This window comes from Gopherus flavomarginatus, chromosome 10 (assembly GCF_025201925.1).
Source record: "Gopherus flavomarginatus isolate rGopFla2 chromosome 10, rGopFla2.mat.asm, whole genome shotgun sequence".
Lineage (NCBI taxonomy): Eukaryota > Metazoa > Chordata > Testudines > Testudinidae > Gopherus > Gopherus flavomarginatus.
The window spans coordinates 73326518-73350697 of record NC_066626.1 but is presented as its reverse complement, the minus strand read 5'-3'; the positions used below and the strand labels follow the sequence as shown (position 1 = coordinate 73350697).

Genomic DNA, 24180 nt, shown 5'->3' with positions numbered 1-24180 from the left:
GGACTAACTGACCTCCTGAGGTTCCTTCCAACCCTGATATTCTCTGTTTATGTTGCAATGCAAACGTTTTCACTGCTTACCTTGAGGTTTGGTGTTTGGGTCTGATCTACAATAAATCTCATCAAAATGTTAAACTGCTGATCAAACGGAAAAGAATCCCTGTTCAGAGAGAGGAAAAAAGCTTTCCATTATTATTAGAACAAACACATTTTAATATATTTAAACTTACAGAAAAAAATTACTAAAGAATCACAGAAATAGCCTTTAAATATTAAAACATTCTGTAACCTTCACCTGTGTTTGACCAGCTACCAAATGAGTTGAATATCACAAATGTAAATGTGTTGAATGAATTATTCATTAACACTGGTGAAATCTGTCAAATCAATATATTCACAGAAAACTACTCAGCCCATATTATGTACATCCTTCCTGCTTTTGTCACCCCTGTTCTTCCTCTCCCTACTTTATGTTGCTTTTTCATTTTCTAATCAATAGCAGATCATGGTTTATTTCTTCCTGGGTTAGCTTCAGTGTTTGATTCCTCTTTTCTTTCCCTCTCTCATCTTCTTCTCTTCAAGTGGATTTTAAAAGCCCTGTGCAAATTAACCTTTCATGGTGCCACCTCTACCAGAGTGTGAAAATGTGGTACATGTGACATCCTTGACTAGACAGAATGCTACAGTGGATAGAATATGCATGCTAGGAGGCAGGAACACCTGAGTTCTTATTCTCATTTTGCTACTGATTTGCTGGATGTTCATGAACAAGTTTAAGATGCTCAGTACTTAGTATTAAGGCACTATTCGTTTTCTCAACAAATGACTAGTGCTCACCATCCAAGCTGGGAGAAATAAAAAGTGCAATCAAACGTTAAATATGAACACAAAGAAACAAAGCACATTAGATGTCAATGTTCTTTCACTTTTAATAATCTAAAGTGCTAAGAGCAAGGTAAGTACAGTTTGTTTGTGGTTATTATTATTATTTGTATGACTGCAGCACCTAGGAGCCCTAGTTATGGACCAGGACGCCACTGTGCTAGGCGCTGTACAAACACAGAACAAAAAGATGATTTCTGCCCCTGTTTTCTAAATATATGAGAAATGATTCTGCTCTCATTTGCATGGATGTAAATCAGAAATAACTCCATTCAAATCAATGGAGTTAAGCAATATAAAATGAGAGCAGTTTCGACGAAAATCTGGTCCATTATTTTAACCTGATATTGGGGACTGGAATCTGCTTTGTTACGTTGGCGAACATCCAGACTAACTTCACTGGGAGGTTAGTCCAGATTGACACGGGGTAAATCTGGTCCATCTCTTGAAACAAAAGTGGGAAGCATGGTTTCTAAAACCATCCATCCATAAAACAAAGCAGGCCTAGGAGGTGCACCACCGGTGATGGATTAAAGCATCTCTAGAACTTTTGCATACTGTACCTTGTTACATCCAGAGCTTTCTGAACTTTTGCCTGCACAGATCCTAGCAAGTCTGCTCCCATTTTCTTAAGTAACTGTGTCAGGAGAACGAACAGCCAATCTTGCAAGTCGTCTTTATGGATGATGATGAAATCTACCAGGGTTTCTAGAAACATGCTGAAAACCTACAGATAAATGCAAATTTCAAAGAGGGGAAATTACGTTTTTAATCAGAAATGATCACAAGAGAAAGTCTACAAAGAATCTGGGGTTTAAAATGATTTTTTTTAGAGTCAGTTTTATGAACGAATATTCTCAGCGAACATGTTAGCACTAGAAATCACTGACATTAAACATCCAGGATATGCCGTATTAAAATGTCACTCTAAACAGATTAAGGAAGAAGGAATGAATGAATACACTTACTCTCTGTTGTGAGTTCCACCGCAAAGCAGGCCATGCAACAAAACAAACCACTTGTTAGTACACATAGTGAATCAATGCTGACTGCTCCGGTGCAATTTTTCAGTGGATTCATAGATGGCTTATAAAAACTTTTACAACATCTTTCTTTTCTTAATCATAGTTTTTTAAATATCATACATCTTGGGCCAAATCCAGTCTCCTTACTCAAGTGAGTAGGAACTTTAAAGCCAACAGGCATACTCAAATGAGTAAGATAGCAGGATGAGGTTTGTTTTTTAGATGTGTATATATGTGTATCCCTTTATGAATTTATGAAATGAACGTTTTTTTTCTATTCATTTTTTCTCCCTCCCTCAATTCATTGCAATATCTATGGCACAATCCCAGGAGCTCCCCCAAATGCTAAATAAATGTATTCAGCATGGATGAGTCCCTGGTTAGCAATGACGGGCCAAATTCTGATCTCAGTTGCATTGGTGGAAATCTTGAGTAATTTACCTGATGTTAAATTTGTGTCATAACATAATGAAATCAAATTGCTATGAAGTCAATGAAGTTACCCAAGATTCACACCACTGTAACCGAGAGCAGAATGTGGTCTACTCTACAACAGTCTAAAACTTTTCACAAGTTGCAAATGTTGTCGCAAACATAAAGAGTCACAACTGACCCTAGCGATGCCATATTGAACAGAATTTTAAGAGCCAAAAAGTTGATCTCTTTTGCATGAGAACTGCCAGGCAGGATCAGACCAGTGGCCCATCTAGTTCAGTGTCCTGTCTCTAATTGTGGCCATAACTAGATCTTCAGAGGAAGGTCTTCAGTAGGCACATATGGAATAACCTCTCCACACAGGAAGTTTCTGCCTGACCCCCACCAGTTAGTGTTGGTTTACTACATGCCCTGAAGCACTAGGATTTATTAACCTAATTATTTCTTTTAACCCGTTTTAACGTAACTGTGGATGTTCTCATCGGGTTTATAAATGTCTAACCTTCTGGCCACAATGTATCCCAGATCCCTCAGTGGGGAGATCTGTCCCAAGCAGTATTAACTTTTTCAGAAAAAACTGAAGGGGGATTATATACACGCCCCTGTTCCCACACCTTCCTACCCCTACTTGCATGGGCAGAGTGCCACACAGTCTGAGAGGGGTGTGTATGTGTCCTGGAAGGTACTCAAGATCCAGTTAGAGAAGGAGAGATCGGTAGGTCTATGGAGATGATCTTGGCCCACTGCTTGGAAGGACGGTGTTACAAAGATGCTGAAATGCTCATATGATTAACGTTGCTTTAAATGTAAAGTCACCCTGCAGTTTCCATACTGCTGCTTAATACATATAAACGGCCATTCCTACTGTACCAAAGCCATGGCTATTTAGGGCTTCACAGATGTCACTGTGCTCTGTATCATGGACAGTTACCACAGGAGCAGAAATAAAACCCAGATCCTTCTCTTCCAAGGTCTGGATTCTGCAAGGTGATAAGTGCCTTGAAAGGGGCTGGGCATCCAACTCCCAGCAACTTGCAGGATTGAGCCCCTTGGAGCACAGAACCCCACCACTTAAACTAATGCAGGGTCTGCAACATGTGTGTCATCAGTTCCAATTCCATCCAGTAAAGTCATAGGCACAAACACACAATTACCCAGATCCTGACAACACAACTGTATACATTGTAAGGGAAGAGAGTAAGCCAAAAATGCATTACCTTGCTGTGAGGGTCAGCAAACATGCGCGTAAAGATCTCACACAGCCGTTTTAATTCGACTCGGCTACAACACACAACAAAACATTATATTAAAGCTAAATCTTTTACTCACAACAGAGTAGACTAGAACTGTCCTTGAAAAAAGATGGCAATCTGCTCTTTTAAATTAGACCTGATTGACCTAACTTATGTCAGCATATAGCCGCAGTAATTACATTGTTTATGTGTGTCTACACTTTGCTCTTTTGTGTGGGTGGGTGGGTGTCTTTACCAGGAGCCTTTGTATGGACTGTACTGGCAATGGGGGGCATTGTCGTATGGCTCCTAAAAGCCAGTAACAGTGGACGTAAGCAAACAGTGAACCAAGATAACAAAAAAAGAGTAGAGGAGTTCTCTGTGGGCAGACTTCTCCATGGATCCCTGCTTTGGTAGAGCCAGTACATAATATTTTTAGTGCTAAAACTCCATCGCATATGTTGCAAAGAATATTGCCCAAATCCCAAGGTCCTTATCTGTCTTCCTTACTCAAGCAAAACTTCCAGCAGAGCCAATGAGAGTTTTGCCTGATTAAAGAACAAATGAAAATAAATGAATAAGCTGGATGCTGGGTTTTTTTGACAACGCTATATTGTCCTCTCAAACTAGAGAGAACGGGTGAATGCAGGGAGAACTCCAGTTCAGGTCAGGATTATAGGCTTCCTTTCTCCACAAAAAGGGTTTCATCCATAGACCTCTAACCATGCAGATAAAACCAAAACAAACCTCAAAGAGTAGGAAAGGGTACATTAATAGTCTAGAATTAGTGTGACCTTTTTAAAGGCAGCTTATTTATAAATAATAGGAGATATTTTCACACAAATAACGGTATTCTAAGCATAAAAACTGATGCAGATTTTAAGAGAGCGTAAGACAAAGATGACAGTCTCCTGAGAAGACAGAGCTGGATGCGGAGGAAAGCAGTCCTTGTAATACTGCCAAAGCAAGCTGTCAGCTTAATTCAGTGTTGAGACAGCACTGTTTCCAGAGAAACGAGAAAAAAACTCCAAGTGACTGCTCTGCAACTCTCGCCTGACCCAATAGGGATTGCAGCTCCCTCGGAATGAACTCCTTTTTATTTCCCTAATGAAATGTATCTCCAGACAAGGAATACATAAGGACAGCTATTCTGAACTTCCCTATTTTCAATGCACACTGTCCTAAGGTAATAATACAGGTTCCAAACTAAAATAAACAGCTCAACAACATTGTCTCGAGGGACTTGCTGGCCCTGGCTAAATCCAGTAGATCTAATCAGGATGAGTTTATAACAGAAGGACTTTAGAAAATTGTAAAGAAGCAGTTAACATGGGTACGTATAATGAAACTCTGACACTATCTTGGACCCCGCAACCTTTCCACACACAGAATGCTCACTGAAGAGAACGCATGATTAAGGCTGCAAGTCTTTCACAGAGGTCATGGAAGAACTGTGGTGCTGCTGGCGCCCCCTAGCTGGAGGAGCAACAGCGGCAGTGCCTCGGACTGTCCCCGACTAGAGCAGCAACGATGGGGTAATGGGCGGCTCCCACCCCCAACCCCTGGAGCAGCAGCGGGACCCTGGGCTGCCACCTGCCCCGACCCAAGAGCAGCTGCGACCACTGGAGCACCCCTCCACCAGAGCAGCAGCATCTGCTGGAGCACACCCCCCTATCCCCAGCACTAAGATTTAATTGGCTGTATTTTTAGTAAAAGTCACAGTCAGGTCACTGGCCATGACTTTTTGTTTATTGTCAGTGACCTGTCCATGACTTTTACTAAAAATACCGGTGACTAAATCGTAGCCTTACGCGTGATCAAACCCTATTCAGCACGGAGAACTGAAAAAGGACCCTTAACCAGTAAGTTCAGAAAAGTAAAATATCCCCTCCCTTATTAAACTTGTTATATAAATTAACAGGATGGGTTTATGGGTGTTGCAAGTGCAGGGCCAGCATTAGGGGCTGGCAAACTGGGCAACTGCCTGGGGCCCTACGCCACAGGGTTCTCCACAAAGCTAAGTTAGAGGCTTCAGTCTGGGGCAGTGGGGCTCTGGCTTCAGACAAGGCTCTCAAGTCTCACAGTGAAATGTAAGTGTAATATTTATATTCCAATCGATGTATTTTAAAATGATAGAGTCAGCAATTTTACAGTAATAGTGTGCTGTGATACTTTTGTATTTTTATATCTGATTTTGTAAGCAAGTAGTTTAAGTGAGGTGAGACTTGGGGTAAGCAAGACAAATCAGACTCCTGAAAGGGGTCCTGTAGTCTGGAAAGGTTGAGAACCGTTGCATTCTGGTATAGCAACAAGTGTAAATGGGAGAACAACATTTTAAAACCCTTACAAAATGACCAAGTTTAAAAAGTTTTTACCAGGCCATGAAAAGATGCATCTGTAACCTCAAGTCTACACCTCCATATGTAAACTTCCTAGCACCTCCTACTGAGGTGCTATAGGTGTTCAAATAAATGATTGGAAAATCTTTTTCCAATGGTATAAGTGTATTTTTTCCACCCTCTCTATTATCAGTCAGAACACAGCACTGTTCTCAAACACATTTTTGCTTAAACTGCTAATTAGAACAAAACCACAAAAAACTTGCAAGTAACTGAAAAAGACCCTTTAGTGAAATATTTGCCCTGCTACCTAGCTACAGTTGTGGAATTGTTACCCAGACAACTGCCATTTCTAAATGCACTTAAAACACTTTTTTATAATATTCCAAAGAGCAGATTTTTTTTAAATGAAACTATTTGTTAACATGTTCTCTTCAACTCAGCAAGTCCACAATAAAGCCACATGCAAACAACTTGCTTACAAATACTTCCACCTTAAATGAAATCTCAGCCAGTCTAAACAATCTTCACATTCTTACAAACATTCTTCTACCCCATTATAAGCTACATTGTCTATATGAGGCTCAAATACAATTTCCACTCTAACAACTGTAAGCAGTCACAAATAAATTGTTCTAACATACAGAACTACTTGACCCCATTTTTAACACGAACACCTTGCTTCCTTTCACTGTATGTGGCTAGCATTTGCTTCACTGAAAAGCTGCTAAGCAGTCTGTGATCAAAGGCACATACATGAGGTATGCAGCTAAACTTCCTGAAATATCTGAGTCACATGTGAAAATGGTAGCACACTCTGGTTGTATCAACATTAGCATTTTGGTAGGAAATCTCTCACCATTGTACTGCCACAGACAGCAGCAGTGGGAGTGCTCAAGTAGATGGGGACAAGCTGAGAGAAGTGCTCACCTGCCTGTACTACTGTCCCAACATGGCTACCACCAGGTAGAAGCTCTATTGAAGAACATTGGTGCAGGCAAGGCCTCAAAGGAAATGGCTACACTGCAGCTAGGAGCATGTCTCCCAGCCTGGGTAGACAGAGTCACACTAGCTGTGCTCGAGCCAGCGTGTTGAGGATAGCCATATGGACATTGTGGGAGGTGTGACAGCTTGGGCTAACCATCCATGCTCAGGCCCAGAGGGTCAGGTGGGCTTGGACTCTGGCCGCTAACCTGAGCCACCATCCCTCTGCAATGTCCACATCACTATCATTAATGGACTAGCTTGAGAGGAGCTAGTGTGAGTCTATCCCACCAGGTCGGGGAGGCTTCCTCCCAGAGGCAATCTCAGGCCTATGAAAGACAATATGTGTCAGCACAATATGAGATAAAAATACTGAATTCTGACTGCACCATAGCAAAACAACACTAATGGCCACCATTACAAAGCTAGGAAGATCACCTCAGTGTCCTCTGGCTCTTCAATAAATTCTGAAGGCCTATGAGCCCTTCTTTTCTCTCCGACCAGTTGGAACTGGCACAGTGGTTTAGGACCTCAGCCACATCTTCAGTTTGTCGTAGATAGTGTGGAATGCCTCCATTCCTAGAACCATATGAGCGCTCGGAGCAAGCACTCGATGCGTCGCTATTAGCATCATCATCAGAATACATCCCATACGGCTCATATCTTCTTCTCACTGGCTTTTTCTGGAGGAGGGAAAAAAACCACAGTGAGTAAACTGTTTATAGTTATATTAAAGCAGAGGAAAGGATGCTCTGCCTGTATTGCCAGTGAAGGTAGTTTGAGGCTATTGTTAATAGTGGCACAAAGGTAAAATGTCACGGAGCACCGGCCTGTTTATCTTACTCACTCTAGCAAGAAGAGTCTCATTGATTTTGAAGGGAATACACAAGTGACTGATGCTCCAACAAAATACAATAAATGATCCAATAGAAATGTTAGCTAATGCCTGATGAGATAATGTGTTGCTTTTATTGAAAACAGTGGACATTTCCATGGTTGCAGATTGACAATACAGTTTTTACTTCAAGCAAATTCATTAAATATGAAGCTGATTCTGCAAATAAACATTCTGATGGAATAATAACGAGAGAGAGAAGGAGATAAGAGCTAAAGGACCATTTCTGCTCTGTCATACGCTGGTGTGAATCCACAGTAGTTCCACTGCAGTCAGTGAAGTTACTTCAGGTTCATATTGCTTTACAAGAAAGCACAATTTTGGCCCCCTGTGTGTTAATTTGGGCTAGGGTTTTCAAACGCACTTAAGGGAGTCAGACATCCAAATCCCATTCATTTCAATGGCTTTGGGGTGCCCAATTCCCTTATGCACCTTAGAAAATTCTAGTCTTAACACTTAGCAAGAAATACCAGCATAATTTTGACAATGTGCCAAATTTAACCCTGTGCAATAAACACTAGAATAAACCTTAGCAGGATACTACTGACTATAAAACTATAAAAGGTCACCTATATTCTTAGATGATTGCTACAGAATTCCTTTCCGAGGGCCCAATCCTGCAGTTGTTGTGTTTGCAAAGCCAATGAGACTTTTTGCTTTCACTAGGACTTCAGGGTTGAGCTGTTCTGAATCAGCTCGATTGCAGTATCATGGGGGGTTTTGCAACAGGAACAAAAAAAAGGTGGAAAGTAGAAATAAAAAGTCAAGAAAGCACTAGTACCTTGCTCCTGGAGTCTCCTAACAGCTGTAGGCAGGAAAATATTGAAGGGTGGGAAAAAGCACAGAGAATTATGTCAGAAGCTTATGTAGGGATTGTTCTTGCAACAAAAACGTACAGCGAATGCGTCCTAGCAAATTAAAAACACAGTTTAAGCAAAAGAAAAGAAAAATGGATTTATAATGTCTGCCTTCACTTTCCTACTGCTGCTCCTATGCCATACTCCTAATGCAGACAAAGTTCCCATTACAGAGTTTACCTGCACAAAGAATATGGGATCGGGATTATACCTTTGCTAATGGCTTCTAACAGCTGTAGATCTATATACACCCGCTCTGTGTTTTACATCTCAGGAAAGCTGCTCTAACTAAATACCAATTTTTGAAACTGTCAGTTGTCCATTAAAGAAGGGAACATATTACAGAGTCTTGAAGAGAGACTCTAATGCCAGGAAACAATTACATACAGTATAGCTTCATTTAACCCAACTCCAATTCAGCAACATCTCTTTTTTGCTCCTGGAACTGTACAAATACCTTGGATGTCCCTTGAAGCTCAGCTTGTCTCAAGCCAGCTGGCTGGTTCCCCTTGCATCTGAAATCCTATTTACCCAAAGGTTTCCTGTGTTATTTGAGATTTTCAGATAAACAGGACTGTACTGTATATAGATTCAAAGTATGACCATCTGGACAGACAGTCTGCCTTTCCGGGTCAATTTCTGCTCTCTCACACATGAACACGGGAATCAATGGGAGCTGCACACATGTACTAGAGGTCAGAACTTGACCCATAGTGTTTTCTTCAAACTTGATTATTGGGATAATGCCATCTTCGGAGAAGCTCCTCTCCTTCCCTAACACAACAAAAAGAATACTCCTTCTGTATACAAGGGGGCTGGATGGAAGCTGGCATTGCACAGCTCTCCCACAAGGAAGCCAGAACTGGCATGTAAAGTGCCTGCTGTAAAAGGATTGTCTAAAGAGCCTATGAGCAAGAAGAGCAGAATAGGGCACTGGGGAGGAGGGAGACTACAGGATGAAGTAATTGGTGTCCAAATACTGATCAGAATAGATTTTAAAAGTCACAGATTCTGGAAAGAGAATATTATATATTGATGCTTTTCAAACCTAACAAGCCTCAAAGTGGTAAGAAGGTAAGAGGATACACAGGGACTGCCCTTTAAACTTTCCAGGATTGCTTTTGATTATGTTACTACAATATATGCTGTATTCCTTACTCTGTACTTCCCTATATTATGTATAGGGTATGTTGTCCCTTGTGGAGTAAGTTATCTATAAAATACATGAAACATTTAAAAGGACAATCCAGAGTGACTGTATTGGCATTCAACCTCGGAGACCAAAATGAAAATTTGGCCCACAAAGTCTTTAATTTGCTTAACAAACACAATACAGTAACTCCTCACTTAATGTTGTCGTTATGTTCCTGAAAAATGCGACTTTAAGTGAAATGATGTTAAGCGAATCCAATTTCTCCCATAAGAATTAATGTAAATGAGGGGTTAGGTTCCAGGGAAATGTTTTTCACCAGACAAAAGACCATATATATATTAATTATACACACCCACACAGTATAAGTTTTAAACAAACAATTTAATACTGGCACACAGTGATGATGATTGTGAAGCTTGGTTGAGGTGGAGGAGTCAGAGGGTGGGATATTTCCCTTACTGCTAAATGATGAACTACCAATTGGCTGAGCCCTCAAGGGTTAACCCTCTCACTCCGCAAGGCAGCAGGAAAGGAGGGAGATATGTGTACTTCCCCTTTAAGTATACTGCCTTGTTAATTAGATCTGCTTGCTGCAAGCTCCCTGGGTCCTGAGCCCTGTGTCCCCCCCTGCTATATGGAAGATGGGGTAAGCGGGGAGCAGGAGGGAGGGGGACAAGCTGACATTAACCCCCCTCTTCCTCCCCCCCCGCCCCCCGCACGCACAGCAAGCAGGAGTCTTGGAGAGCAGCTCCAAGGCAGAGGGCAGGAGCAGCACATTGCAGTGCGGGGAGGGACAGCTGCAATTGCTAGCCTGCTGGGCAGTTGCTGCACGGGGAACTTAGGGGAGTGGGGAGCTGATAGCGGGGCTGTCAGTCCACCCTGGTTCCAAGCCCCCCACCAGCTAGCTGGAATGGGCTGCTCTTCCTGCAAGCAGTAGACAAAGCAGTGGCTGCCAAATGAAGTTAGAAGAGAGCATTACACAACTTTAAATGAGCATGTTTTCTAACTGATCAGCAACGTAACCGGGACAACTTTAAGTGGGGAGTTACTGTATTTAGACCACTGACGGCAATGGCACAGCCTACATTCTAACACCTTATTTCTACATTCTATTGAATTCAAACTTTAATAAAAGTTTTCTGAAAGAGGGATCTTAAATCAGATCAGCAGTTCTCAAATTAAGTTGCTGGTGGTCTGTGATGATTTGGAGTTATGTGATCACAAATGGGAAGGAAAACAATCTGAGCAATAGTGAATAAGAGGGGAGGTGGTCTGCCCAATTGCAGATGGGGAAAGAGATGTCCATGAAACACTCTCTCTACGGGAATGTGGTCCACAATATGGAAAGGTTTGAGAACCCTGCATTAGATACTTCAAGAAATCCTTTCATCATCCCAACAGCTTAGGTCTCTGGAATCAGGGGCGGCTCCAGGCCCCAGCACGCCAAGCGGGGGCAGCAGGCAGGGTGCCTTTGGCGGCTTGCCTGCGGGAGGTCCGCTGGTCCCGCGGCTTCGGTGGATCTCCCACAGGCATGGCTGCGGGAGGTCAGCCGAAGCCGCGGGACCAGCGGACCTCCCGCAGGCAAGCCGCCAAAGGCACCCTGCCTGCCGTGCTTGGGGTGGCAAAATGCCTAGAGCCGCCCCTGTCTGGAATTACCCTGTATAACACACAGGACACAGTGGTATCCACATTACCCTGCACAATGATTGCTACTCTCATTCTGCCTTCCCTCAAAAAAATCAGAAAAACATATGCAGAAAAATCAGGTAAATGTGGCAAAAGGAGAATGTACGCTTTCTGGATGAACAGCAGAAATTCGCTGGATTCTGCCACAGGAGAACTTTTGCTGCAATAAAATTCAGGAATGCATGAGAATTTAGCTAATGCTTGCAAAGGGAAATAACTCAGCAGGGATAAGGGAAATCAAGGGAGATTGGGATAGAAAATACAAAACAAATTGCCTCTGCTTCTAGGGACACAGTAAATAAACACGTTTCCGTTTTACACTAATATTGAACTAGACATAGGCCAAGCTATTAGCTGTTCAAAGTGTTCAACCAGATGCCAGAAATACTGGGCAGAGACATTGGTGCAAATCCCTGAAAAACTGCAATGGGATCTAATGTCCACACAGAGCAGACAGGACCCAGGTTTTTTAGGGTTTTGTCCAAAACAAACCCATGCAATTTACTGTCTAGGGCTTAGTTAGGACCCTCGTCCTTCCAGGCACTGAGCATCCTCAATACCCTCTAGTGCTCAGCACCTCATAGAATACCGTCCTCAAAAATCAGATTAAAGACAAAGGGCTGATTTAACCTATTCCTCACCAGTGACACTAAAGCATCTCTGCTTGTTGGATAACAACTATTGAGGATTAACTAACTTCCATAACGAAATGTAGCAAGGGTGCCAATACATTCAAATGCAAAACACAATTATCAAACATTGCCACAGTGTCAGACATTGGCACATTTAAAACAATGGCTATTAAAAAAGAGAACATACGTACAGGTAATTTTAAGCCACTTTCTGGTGTCGGTAGCATTTTGTATTTTTCCTCTTACCAGTGCATCAGCCACAGCAGCCTCCAGATCTGTGCTTGAGCTCAGAACTCGCATGGCATTCACAGAAGCAGGCATCCTGCCTGGCTGTCCAAGTCCAAACCGGTCTGCACAAAAGACAACATTGAAAGAGATTGTTAAGTGAATTCACATTCACTCTGAATCCTAATAAGATGTCTGGCCGGGAACGCCCCAACGAAAGGCTTCGGGAACCCACAGTGCCATTTCATTAAATGTTATTTTATCCATCACTCTGACACATGTAGCCGCTATGGTATATAAAACAAAAATACTACAAACAAACTCCAGTACTTAAGCTACCAGAGACACTATGTTTGATTTTCATAGGCATATTTTACTGTTGCGAGACAAGTGGGAAAGGAATCTATTTTTCCTTTTATTTTCTTCTCTCTCTTTTTAAATTAACTCTTTTCTACTTTTACTTTGGTTTCATGAGTCACACAGATATGGAACACAATCCTGCTCTTATCAAAATCAACAGTCAAAATTTCATTGACTTCTCTGAGGCAGAATCGGGTCTCCAGTTCCATTACTCACTAATTCTATGAAGTGCTGATATTGCAACTCTCTCATCTGAGCAGTCCCTACTCACAAGAGTCATTGGACTGAAATCAAAGGCTTGAGCTCTTACATATTAAGTTTCAAGACTTGACTAATCACTAGATGAGTTTTTTTCCTCTCTCATGGAAGAAGAACCTATAAAAAGGGAGAAACATTTATGATGTGATCATCTCTGAAGTGGTTCCAATGTCACCTTTCCTGTTAAATGGCTCTTAGAGGAACGGTCTTAAAATTTGCCCTGGGCTGAAACTTGGCCTCAATATTGTATCACAAATCAAAACATGCAATTTCTCTCTTTTGCAAGTAAATAAAGGGTCTGATCAGGGTTGCCATCCCTCTGGGTTTTACCTGGACAGGCCAGTTTTTGGCTTGCTTCCAGATGCCATTTAGGGTTTGCCAGGTGCCTGGTTTTCAACCGGAAAGTGCAGTTAAAAAGGGGACCTAGCAACCCTACAAGGCACCCGAACCAAAAGTCAGTTACTGTGGGGCGGTGAGAAGAACTGGGTCATTAACCCGTACCAGCCCCAGCTCAGCTTGAGATGATCCAGCAAGCGACCGGGGTAGATGGGAAGAGGAGTGAGCGACGGGGGCAGGGCCTTGAGGGAAAGAGGTGGGGAAGGAGGCAGGCCCCGGGGAAGAGGCAGAGAAGGAATGGGGCCTCAAGGGAAGAGGTGGAGCAGGGGCAGGGCCTTGGGAGGAAAAAATGATTTCCTACCTTTCATAACTGTTGTTCTTTGAGATGCACTGCTCATGTCCATTCCATTCTAGGTGTGCGCGTGCCCATGTGCACAGTCGGAGAATTTTGCCTTAGCGGTATCTGTAGGACCAGCTGTGATGCCCTCTGGAGTGCTGCACACTTGCTGTGGTATATCAGGCGCCGCTGGCCATGTGCCCTCTCAGTACCTTCTTGCCGATAATTCTGACAGAGGGGCAGGAGGGCAGGTAATGGAATGGACATGAGCAACACACCTCGAAGAACAACAGTTACAAAAGGTAGGTAATGGTTTTTTCTTTCTCGAGTGCTTGCTCATGTCAATACCATTTTAAGTGACTTGCAAACAGTATCAATGGAGGCGGGCTCAGAGTTCACAGTCGTGCAGCCTGTAGCACAGCTCTGCCGAAGCCAGTGTCATCCCAAACTTGCTGGGTCAGCACATAGTGAGGACAGCGAATGAGGTTGCGGCCCGACAGATCTCTTGGATCGGCACCTAAGAGAGGAAGGCTGCCGAGGATGAGTCGAGTAGGCCATCACTATCGGCAGTGGGGGCACCTTCGCTAGCTTGTAGCAGTAGCGGACACAGGCCATGATCCACAATGATATTCTTTGGGCAGACACAGGGCAACCTTTCATCCTGTCTGCAATCGTCATGAACAACTGTGTTGACTTAAGGAATGGCTTCGTTCTGTCTATGCAGAAGGCCAGAGCACAACTGACGTCCAGGGTATGCAACCTGCATTCTTTATCTGACGCGTGGCGCTTAGGACAAAGAACCAGCAAGTATATGTCTTGAACAGTATGGAACTGGGAGAGGATCTTGGGCAGAAAGACCAGGTGCAGACGCAACTGAACCTTGTCCTTACAGAAGACCACGTAAGGTGGTTCAGACAACAGCACTCTGATTTCGGACACTTGACGGGCCGAAGTTATGGCGACTGGAAGAAAATCTTCCATGAGAGAAGCAGTAAAGAACAGGAAGCTAAGGGCTCGAAGTGGGGACCCATGAGCCATTACAGCACAAAATTCAGGTCCCAAAGGGGTACCAGATCCTGAACATATGGGTAAAGGCACTACAAGCCCTTCAGAAACCATGCCATCGTAAGGTGGATGAAGACTGACCTGCCTTGAAATGGAGGAAGGAATGCCAAAATGGCGGCCAGGTGCACCTTGACCAAAGATAGTGATAGGCCCTGGAGCTGAAGGTGCAGCAAATAGTCCAGGATGTCCTGCAGAGGGGCCTCCTCTGCACGGATGTGATGATCTGATGCCCAACATGTAAAACACTTCCACTTCACCACATAGGTAGCTCGGGTGAAAGGTTTCCTGCTGGGCAGCAGGACTTTCTGGACACCAGTGGAACACTGTCGTTCATCTTGACTCAGCCACACAGCAGCCAGGCTGTCAAGTGCAGCGCCGCCAGGTTTGGGTGGCAGCAGATTGCCGTGGTTCTGGGACAGTTGATCCGGCTGAAGAGGCAGCTGCAGGGGGTAGCAGTCGACACACTCAGCAGCATGCTGAACCAATGCTGACATGATCACAAAGGGGCCACAAGGATGACCTTGGCCTTGTCTTGCTTTAACTTCAGGAGGACCGTGTGGATCAAGGGCACCAGCGAGAAGGCGTATATCAGTGCTCCTGACCATGAGATCAGAAAGGCGTCCAACAGGGACCCTTATCCCTGCCTTGCAGAAAGCGGAACACATGGCACTTCCTGTTGTGCCCGGACGCAAACAGGTCTACCTGAGGACTCATCCACTTGTGGAAGATCAGGCTGACTACTTCTGGACGGAGCAACCATTCGTGGTGAGATGAGAAGGTTCTGCTGAGGTGATCTGCCAAGACGGGTGGGCGGCCACCAGGTGAATGGCGTTCCTCAAAGAGAAGTCCCAGAGGCGGAACACTTGGCAACAAAGGGCCAAAGACTTGGCGCTGCCCTGCTTGTTGATGTAATACATATGTGGGCTCCCCAGGCCAGCTCCAAAGCACAAGAGACCAGCATGAGCAATGGGGTCAGAGACACAAAGAGAAGTCCTTGGAGCACTGACTTGGGAACCCCTCCAGTCCAATGACAGTAGGGTCTGGCTCGGTACCATCACTACTTGGTCTAAGGGGTGCCTGCTGGGAGTGTAAACCAAGGCCAGGCATGTTTGCAGATGCCTCATACAAAGATGGGCGTGGCTGACCACATATGTGCACACAGCCACATGTGGGCCATAGTGAATGGGTGGGGCTTTTATGTGGGAGATTAAGCCAGCCATGGCCCAAAAACGTGCCTCGGGAAGGAAGGCCCTGGCCGCATGGAGTCGAGGACCCCCTCAATAAACTCTATGCATTGGACTGGCGTTAACGTGGACTTTTCTGTGTTTACCAACAGGCACAGGTCAATGCAGGTGGAATGCACCAGACTGACGCTCCTTTGCACTTACTCCGGAGACCTGCCCTTGAGAAGCCAGTTGTTGAGATACGGAAAGATCTGGACCCCCCCAATGTCAGAGGTTCATACATGACTCTACAGATTTCGTGAATACCCTGGGGGCCACGGACGGGCCAAAAGATAGCGCTGGGAACTGAAAGTGTTGCCTGGCCACTATGAAGCACAGGAACTGTCAGTGTCCTGGGAATATGGAGACATGGAAGTACACATCCTTTAAGTCGAGAGCGGCATACCAGTCCCCCAGATCCAGGGAAGAGATGATGGAGGCCAGAGAGACCATGCGGAACTTCAACTTCTTGAGAGACTTGTTGAGGCTATGCAAGTCCAGAATGGGCCTGAGACCCCCTTTCGCCTTCGGGATTAGGAAGTATCAGGAATAGAATCCTCTTCCTTCCATATCCTGAGGAAGAGCTTTTCAACCTCCTGAACAAGAAGATGTTTGTGTGAAGGCTCAGAAGAGGGATGAGGAAGAGGGGGCGCTGGAGCGAGGGCTGTCCAAAAATTGCAGGCAAGTAATTATGTCCAGGACCCAGGGGTCTGACGTAACCCAGGACCAGGCCGAATAAGAAGGGGAGAGGCAGTTGAGGAAAGGGCGGGCAGGATCTGGGCACAGTTGGTGCGTCACTCTCAGGTGCACCCTCAAAATGAGCGCTTCTGGCCCCCTTGGTGCTTCGCCAGGCTAGGCTGCGCAGGGGAGCGAGACGATGACAGGTGGCGGTGGCTAAACCCAGTGTCCTGTCTCCTTGTAGGCCACTGACGAGGCTGCCATGGTTGTAGTGGCAGAGGAGGCCAGAATGGCTGTCTTGACGCCTGAGGAATGTACATCCCCAGAGAGCAGAGAGTCGCCCACAGGTCCTTAAGGCCGTGAAGCCGTGCATCCGTCCAGTCGGAGAACAGGCCGATACCATCAAACGGGACATCCTGAATAGAGGCCTGCATCTCCTGGGACAAGCCTCCAAGGTCTGGATCCAGGAATTGCAACTCATAACCACTGCTGAGGCAACCATCTGGGCAGCCAAATCTGCTGCATCCCAGGCCATTTGGAGTGAGCACCAAGCCACCGTAGTGCCTTCCTCCACCAGGGCTGCAAACTCCTGGGCCACATCCTGGGTCATGGAGTCTTTAAACTAGGGGAGGGAGTCTCACAAGTTAAAACTGTAATGGCCCAAGAAGGCCTGGTGGTTTGCCACCCAAAACTGGAGGCTGGCCGTTGAATAAATCTTGTGACCAAACAAGTCCAACCACTTGGTATCTTTATTTTTGGGGTGGAACTGGTGGGGCCCTGCTTATCTTTTTCGTTGGCCACAGACACGACCAATAATCCTGGTGGCAAGTGGGTATATAAGTACTCAAACTCTTTTGCTGGGATTAAGTACTTTTTCTCCACTCTTTTAGACGGAAGCTAAATAGAGGACAGGGTTTGCCAGATCGACTTGGCAATGTTCAAGACCCGTTCATGCACCAAGAGTGCAACCCAGGCTGAGGTGGCCGCCAAGAGCACATTGAACAATGTGTCCATCTGCTCCTCCAGCTCTTCTGCTTTGAGGCCCAAGTTCAAAGCCACCCTAAGGAGCAGCGCCTGATGCTCCTTGAAATCATCCGGTGGGCTAGCTGTGGAGGGCCCCACCACTGCCCCATCCAGGGAGGAGGAAGAGGAGGATTGGACCACCAAGGGAGGCCCACTGGCATCTTCCTCTGATGGGGAGGGTGGCCTTGGAGTGGGCATCAGCTCACCCACAATGGTCACCAGAACATCCTGCATTGAACCCAGTGCCGGCGGTGGCACAGGCTTCAGCCTGTCTGATGCAGTGACTGAGGGTTGGCAAGAGTGGGGCAATGGCATAATAGGAACCTCCGAGGCATTCCAATAAGGCCATTAGGTCGTCCATTGACCCTGCTGCCAGGCTGGCCCCAATGCTGCAGACGCTACCTCCAGGGCCCAGTTCCATTGCTGCCCGAGTGAGGGACTGAACTGCCTCACCGATCCAGAGAAGTCGTCGCCCTCCCATGACCACAGAGGGGCCATCATGGCCTTGGCCTGGCAGTTAAACATTGCTGCAGGGGACCAGGAGCGTTCCAACTGGTGCGGGAGATGGGAAAGAGGCATCATATCAGGGAGCGGCCTCAAGGTCTCGGCGTTGGCAACCAGCAACGTGACGCGGATCAGTGCCAAGGGGATCGTCTACGCCTGGGAGAGCTTCAGCACGAATACAGGGACTGGGAGCGTGAAGACCAAGAGTGTGATGCCCTAGTGCTCCGCCTTGGCTCCAGTGATCGGTGGCGCTTGCTTATCCTATGAGAGGCCTTACCAGTGGTCTTGCCCTTGCAGGTTCCATTGCCGAACACGGTGCTGGCTGTGGTGGGAGCTCCCTTGGCTCTGCAGATGCTGAGAGCTGAGCAGGTGTCGACAGCACCGTCAGCTTTGACCCTGTAACACTCACTGGAGTTGGTAGTGGGTTCATTCGGAGAGAGGCACTTCCCTGGCTGGAGCCCTTGTGCAGGTCTGGAGTGGGCATAAGGCCCAAACAGGGTCCTTTGCCAAGCACGCCATTATCAGGCTTGCCCGGTGTCATCTTCTTTGGCTCCTTTTTCGGTACCAGGGATGGGGAACGGTGCCTGGAGAAGTCCAGTGCCAGAGGTACGCTGTGCACCAAGGCTGAAGAGCTGGATGTCGTTTCAGACTCAGCCGGCTTTGAGGTTGGTTGCAGGGCTGCCTACATCAGGAGGGCCCCGAGACGAATCTCGCGTTCCCTCTGCATCCGAAGATGAAAGTTCTTACAGATGCAACAACGCTCCTTCACAGGGGACTCCCCAAGGCACTGCAGACAACTATCATCAGGGTCACTAACAGGCATAGGCCTGTTACACATGGAGCAGGGCTTAAAACACAGAGAATGAGGCATGCCCCACCTGTGGCAAATTCTCCGCTGGGACTTAACTAACTGAACACTTAACAGCTACCTAACTACGAACTAACAAACAACAGAACTATTTACAACTGAAAGCACAAGGCTGAAACAGGAAAGACACCACTGGCCACTTGTGAAGCAAGGGACAGAGGCACTCGGACTGATCACCACAGGTGGTAAGAAGGAACTCAGAGGGTGCAGGGCTGGCAGTGCTTGATATACTGTGGCATGAGCATGGCACTCCAGGGGGCGGCACAGCCGGCCCTATGGATACCGCTAAGGCAAAAATCTCCGACGGCCGCACACTTGGGCATGCGCACACCTAGAATGGAATTGACATGAGCAAGCACTTGGAGAAGAAGTGGCGGTGCACAGGGAGTCTCAGGAATCCAGTTACCAGCAATTAGGAAGGTGGCAACCCTAGGTCTGATCCTGAATGTAATGGAAAATCTCCCAGTGATTTCAATGTCAACAGTGCTGGGCTCAAAATGTGATTTACATCCAAAATATTGCTTGGCCTCATTTATCATGTCCTAGGATTTTGCATATTAATGTCATTTAGAAAAATCCAGAAAATGGCTTATTGCAGACACATATATTAGTCTTACTAATAAAACACCTACTGTCAGCCAAAGGCATACAGTAGGTATTCGAGGGGGATCAGACACAGGCAGCATTTAATTTGTAATGAAAGACGGGCCAGGGCTCAAGCAAGTAGGTGCCAGGGCGCAAGCCTCGAGGTGGCAAGCCTATGAACTGCCAAGCCTGGAGGTGCCAGGGCTCAGCCCTAGCACAAATTAAGCACTGGATACAGGGGCAGTGGACTTACCTATCATGGGCCAAATTCTGGCACCACTCTGCTCATAAATACTTTTCAGAGCAGAGGAAGTATGGACCCCAGGTAGTGTACCCCAGTCCGGGCTCCGCTTATAAACAGGAAAAGCTGCTCTGCAGATCTTTCAATAACATGAGCTACTTGAGGCATTCTGATGCCCAGAGCCATAATCTGTATATTTATTCATGAGTGTGCCTGGACTCAGTAATGACTCATGGACAGACTCTATATTTATACTGTCTGAGTGGAGAATGGTCCCGCAAATGTTACTATTTAAATAAAAGGAAACCTCCTATTAGCGTAAATGATGCAGGGTCAAGCTACATACATGCATGCCCATCTGTGGTGTACTTAAGCGGCATTTGGACATTACACAATGCAAGATCAGTGGGCAAAAAGGAGCAAGTCAAGGATTTTTTAACAGGTTTTTTGTATTCAATATTTAACTAAGGAAAAAATATTCTGTCCATTGAAAGCTTTGACCAAAAAGGAACACGATCATTTGTACGTGGCATAAATGTATTGCATCCTTCTATGCAACAGATGTAAAATATTACATTCAGAAGTTTATTTGAGTGCATACACTTAATAGGGAAATAATTAAATATAAGAAAATTATGCTGGTTTACATACCTTAACATTTACATTTTAAATTCTACAATATAGAAATCTCTTGCAAACCTCAATTATAGAGAAAAAAAAATTTTTTTAACAGTTATACAAAAAACTAGAGAGTGGTATAGTTGTCCCAAAGGAAAGAATGATTTTTGTACTACTTGAAATTAATCTCTTGAGGGCTCAAACTTGTAGTCTTTAGTCTGACAAAACTCCCAAGTTGAATTAAATCTGACTTTTGTCTGATTAAGGGGTTGCAGGATTAGATCAGCAATGGGAAAATAGGAGGGTTGTTTTTTTTTCAAATTAAAAACATATTTTGTCAAGTGATTAACTGAAAACTTGATTGTTTCTATATTTATGTTTAGAAGTGGATGGATGGTAGTTAGGAGTTTTCTACTATCTTTCAGAGATGCATTATCAGATCAAACATTTTAAATTTACAATAAGCACATTTTCTACAAAACACATTACAAGAGGAAAATAAATTTCTTAAAAACTACTGCCAAAAAGTAATCAAATCATGACATTTCACAAAGAAATAAAAATTGTATGCGTTATTACTATCCCCTTTTTTAATGAACTCAGTTGCACAACTGTTATAAATACTTGAGAGAAATTTCATCTCCGAATGGAAAGATCTGTAAGTCCTTTAGTAGGAATGCAGAGGAGATGATACTGCATTATATATGATACAAACTAAATGCGTTGCTACATTGATTTATGTTATGAAGATGTACAGAAGACAGGAGTGTTTTCATAAACGCAGATGGATAACTGATATATAACAAAAAGGCAGAAGATGTTGAGGCAAATTGTGTTCTCAGTTATATCTGTGAAAACCTAACTGATTTATACAGCATTGCTCAGGTGGTACTGAGAACAGAATTCGGCCTCTTGGTATCATCACATAGCACTTTGAGTGTCATTGGTTTGCAAGTTAATTTAGTGTTGCATTAGAAAAGGGAAGACAGTTTCTGTTTTTAATGAATAACAGAATGACAAAATAATTCAGTTGTAAACCAGTTTAAATTACCCAGCATAACCATAAACAAAAGGGAGCTGTTTTAAACAAATCAGAATAAGTATGATGTGGCATGCTGGCGTATATCTTGGTCCAAGAGTACTGCTGGAATCTCTGAGATACAGATTGAAAGGTCACTGAATAATGTAACACAAAACACATTGGTCCCCAATTCCCTGATACTCTGTTCCTGCACCAAGTGCAGAAATGAGGTGGGGCATGCCCCACAGGTGTTTATATAAGCTTTTATATCTCCCTAATTCTGTGCTGTGCTGGGGACATGCCTGGCTGCTGGCACAACTGACAGCAGACTCAGCATCATTACGCTGGCACAGAATAGCCAGAGTACCATGTGCTCTGGTCATGCATCTTAGCCCACGTCCAGACTACCCCGCCGTATCGGCGGGCTAAAATCGATTGCTCGGGGATCGATATATCACGTCTAATCTAGACGCGATATATCGATCCCCGAGCGCGCTTACATCGATTCCGGAACTCCATCAACCCCAACGGAGTTCCGGAATCGACACGGAGAGATGCGGACATCGATCCCGCGCCGTCTGGACGGGTGAGTAATTCGATCTGAGATATTCGACTTCAGCTACGTTATTCACGTAGCTGAAGTTGCGTATCTAAGATCGATTTTCCTCCCCTAGTGTGGACGAGCCCTCAGCTCCCCTTGCCTGACCCCCTATACTTGCTCTGGACTTGTTAAGGAACGCCCCCTAACAATCAGGGTATTCTGCAAGGGCCATCTTTGACACTGCCAAAGAGGCCATATCACAAAGCAGGACTGGGGCTAGCATTTCCAAGCTGTGAACAGCTTTGTAATATGAAGTAAGTTTAAACCACCATGTCTTTGAGCATGTAAACTCCCTTTTATTTCAATGGGAATTATACATGTTTAAGAGCTACATGAGTGGGGCCATAATGACCTCAATTTCAGACACTTTTTTTTTTTCAATTCTATTGACGAACTCTAGTTAGACTGAAAGACTAGTAAAATGTCTTCTCTACAATTCCGAAGTTTGTCTGAAACCTGCGTAAGGATTAAACCTTACTCTTCCACGAGGTAACGGATTTCAGTGGGTCTTCTCAAGTGAGCAAGATACATAGGATTTAAAAGTCTATGCCACTTGGTTTCATGCTATTTAGTGGGATTGTTCACTAATTGGGAGTTACGTAAACAATGGCTGAGGTTTTCAAAGGTGACTAAGGGGATCGGGCACTCAATTCCCAAGGAAATTCAGTGGGATTTGGGAGCAAAACTCACTTAGACTCCTTTGAAAATTCCAGCTTTAGTTCATTTTTAAAAAGGGAAGTTAGGAGTATTTGTGGCCTGATTTTATCATCTGTAGGGAGGCAAAATTCCCACTGGCTTTAGTTTTCTCAAGGACAAAGGTTTTTACTGTGTTATATTTGATCATACTTTGTGGAAATTTACAGGAGCTAAAAATGTAGAATATGTCATAAGCAGTGGAAGAGGAACATGTAGTCTAGATCTTCACCTCTATTACAGTGAAATGTAATTTTTCAGTTATTTCAATTATTCTGTGAAATTGTGGACTAAAATATTCTGAAGTTGAAAGTCAGTTCAACTTAAAATTATTTTGTACAGAATCACCAGATAAAATGAATCAATTTTGAGGGCTTGGGTTAAGTAACAGTAATTTAATTCAACCTCACTCTAAGGTAAGCAGAAATTCAAACACCCTATCAAAATAGTTAAATAATTGACAAATGTCATCAATGCCTCCACTCTCCCTTAGGAAAAGGACAGTTCTGCAGCTACAATATTGAGCTAACTCCTGCAATCCTCACTCAGTTCTTGCCAGCTAAATTCCCACTGCGCCAAATCTTGAAGTCCTCATACAGCTCTTATTAAAGAAAAACGCCTACTGAAATCAACTAATTTCAAAAGCATTTGGCCCGCACATTCAGTGGGAATTTTGTCTGAGTAAAAGGCGGGTAAGAATCTCAGGATTTATCCCATTAAAATCTAAACATTAATGGCATGAGCTAAAGCACTGGGACTTTAAAGGGAGTCTTTCCCTTGGCTTAAGTGAGGTTTGGACTAGGCCTTAAAATATTATATATTGGAAAATGTCGCATTTGCCATTTTAATTTTAAAAGCCCATCCAGTGCTAATTTTTTTGTTGGTCTTGTGCATCTGGGGCTTGATCCTGCAAGGTACTGAGTGGTCTTAACTCCCATTGACTTAGATGGGATTTGGGAATACTCAGCAATATGCAGGATCTGGCCAGTAAGGGTCCAATCTCAAGCACCTGCAAATCCCATTGACATACATGAGAGTTCTGAGTGCTCAGCATCCCTGAGGATGTATCCCAAGTTACACAGCTGATCAATTTGCAAGGTGGAATTAAGAATGCCCTGTATCACCCTTGGTTTGTTTGTACACTTCTGATGATATTTCTTAAGTACATAAACAAAATTAAAAACATTCAATAAATTAAAATAAAAAAGCGTGTTAAACAAAACCCCACAGTAATGAAAAGCACATGCCAAGTGCTGGCTGATATGCATGACAGCAAATGTTAAAATGATTGTAAAACAAGACTAATATTAAGAAGCAGATTCATGCAGTTAGCACTTGTTCACCTGACTGCCCAACAGAATCAGCAGTGGAGAGAGCACTAGTGGACCTGGAATGACGTCGAGAAGCTGCAAGTAAAAGGAATGG

General features: G+C 44.4%; 1 protein-coding gene across 47 annotated transcripts in view; it reads right to left on the bottom strand.

The window, feature by feature from the left end:
• Positions 1-24180, bottom strand: part of CLASP1 (cytoplasmic linker associated protein 1) — a 278689-nt gene that overhangs the window by 65143 nt on the left and 189366 nt on the right. For 17 of the 47 annotated variants that reach the window (XM_050916932.1, XM_050916931.1, XM_050916934.1 and 14 more), the window contains 7 exons: positions 24099-24161; positions 12366-12469; positions 8573-8596; positions 7335-7579; positions 3559-3622; positions 1445-1608; positions 81-159 (listed from right to left, as the gene is read on the bottom strand). In XM_050916932.1, coding sequence (XP_050772889.1) covers positions 81-159; positions 1445-1608; positions 3559-3622; positions 7335-7579; positions 8573-8596; positions 12366-12469; positions 24099-24161 — 743 coding nt within the window. The remainder of the gene's footprint in view (positions 1-80; positions 160-1444; positions 1609-3558; positions 3623-7334; positions 7580-8572; positions 8597-12365; positions 12470-24098; positions 24162-24180) is intronic. The other 30 variants (XM_050916940.1, XM_050916948.1, XM_050916951.1 and 27 more) reach the window with 3 other exon arrangements.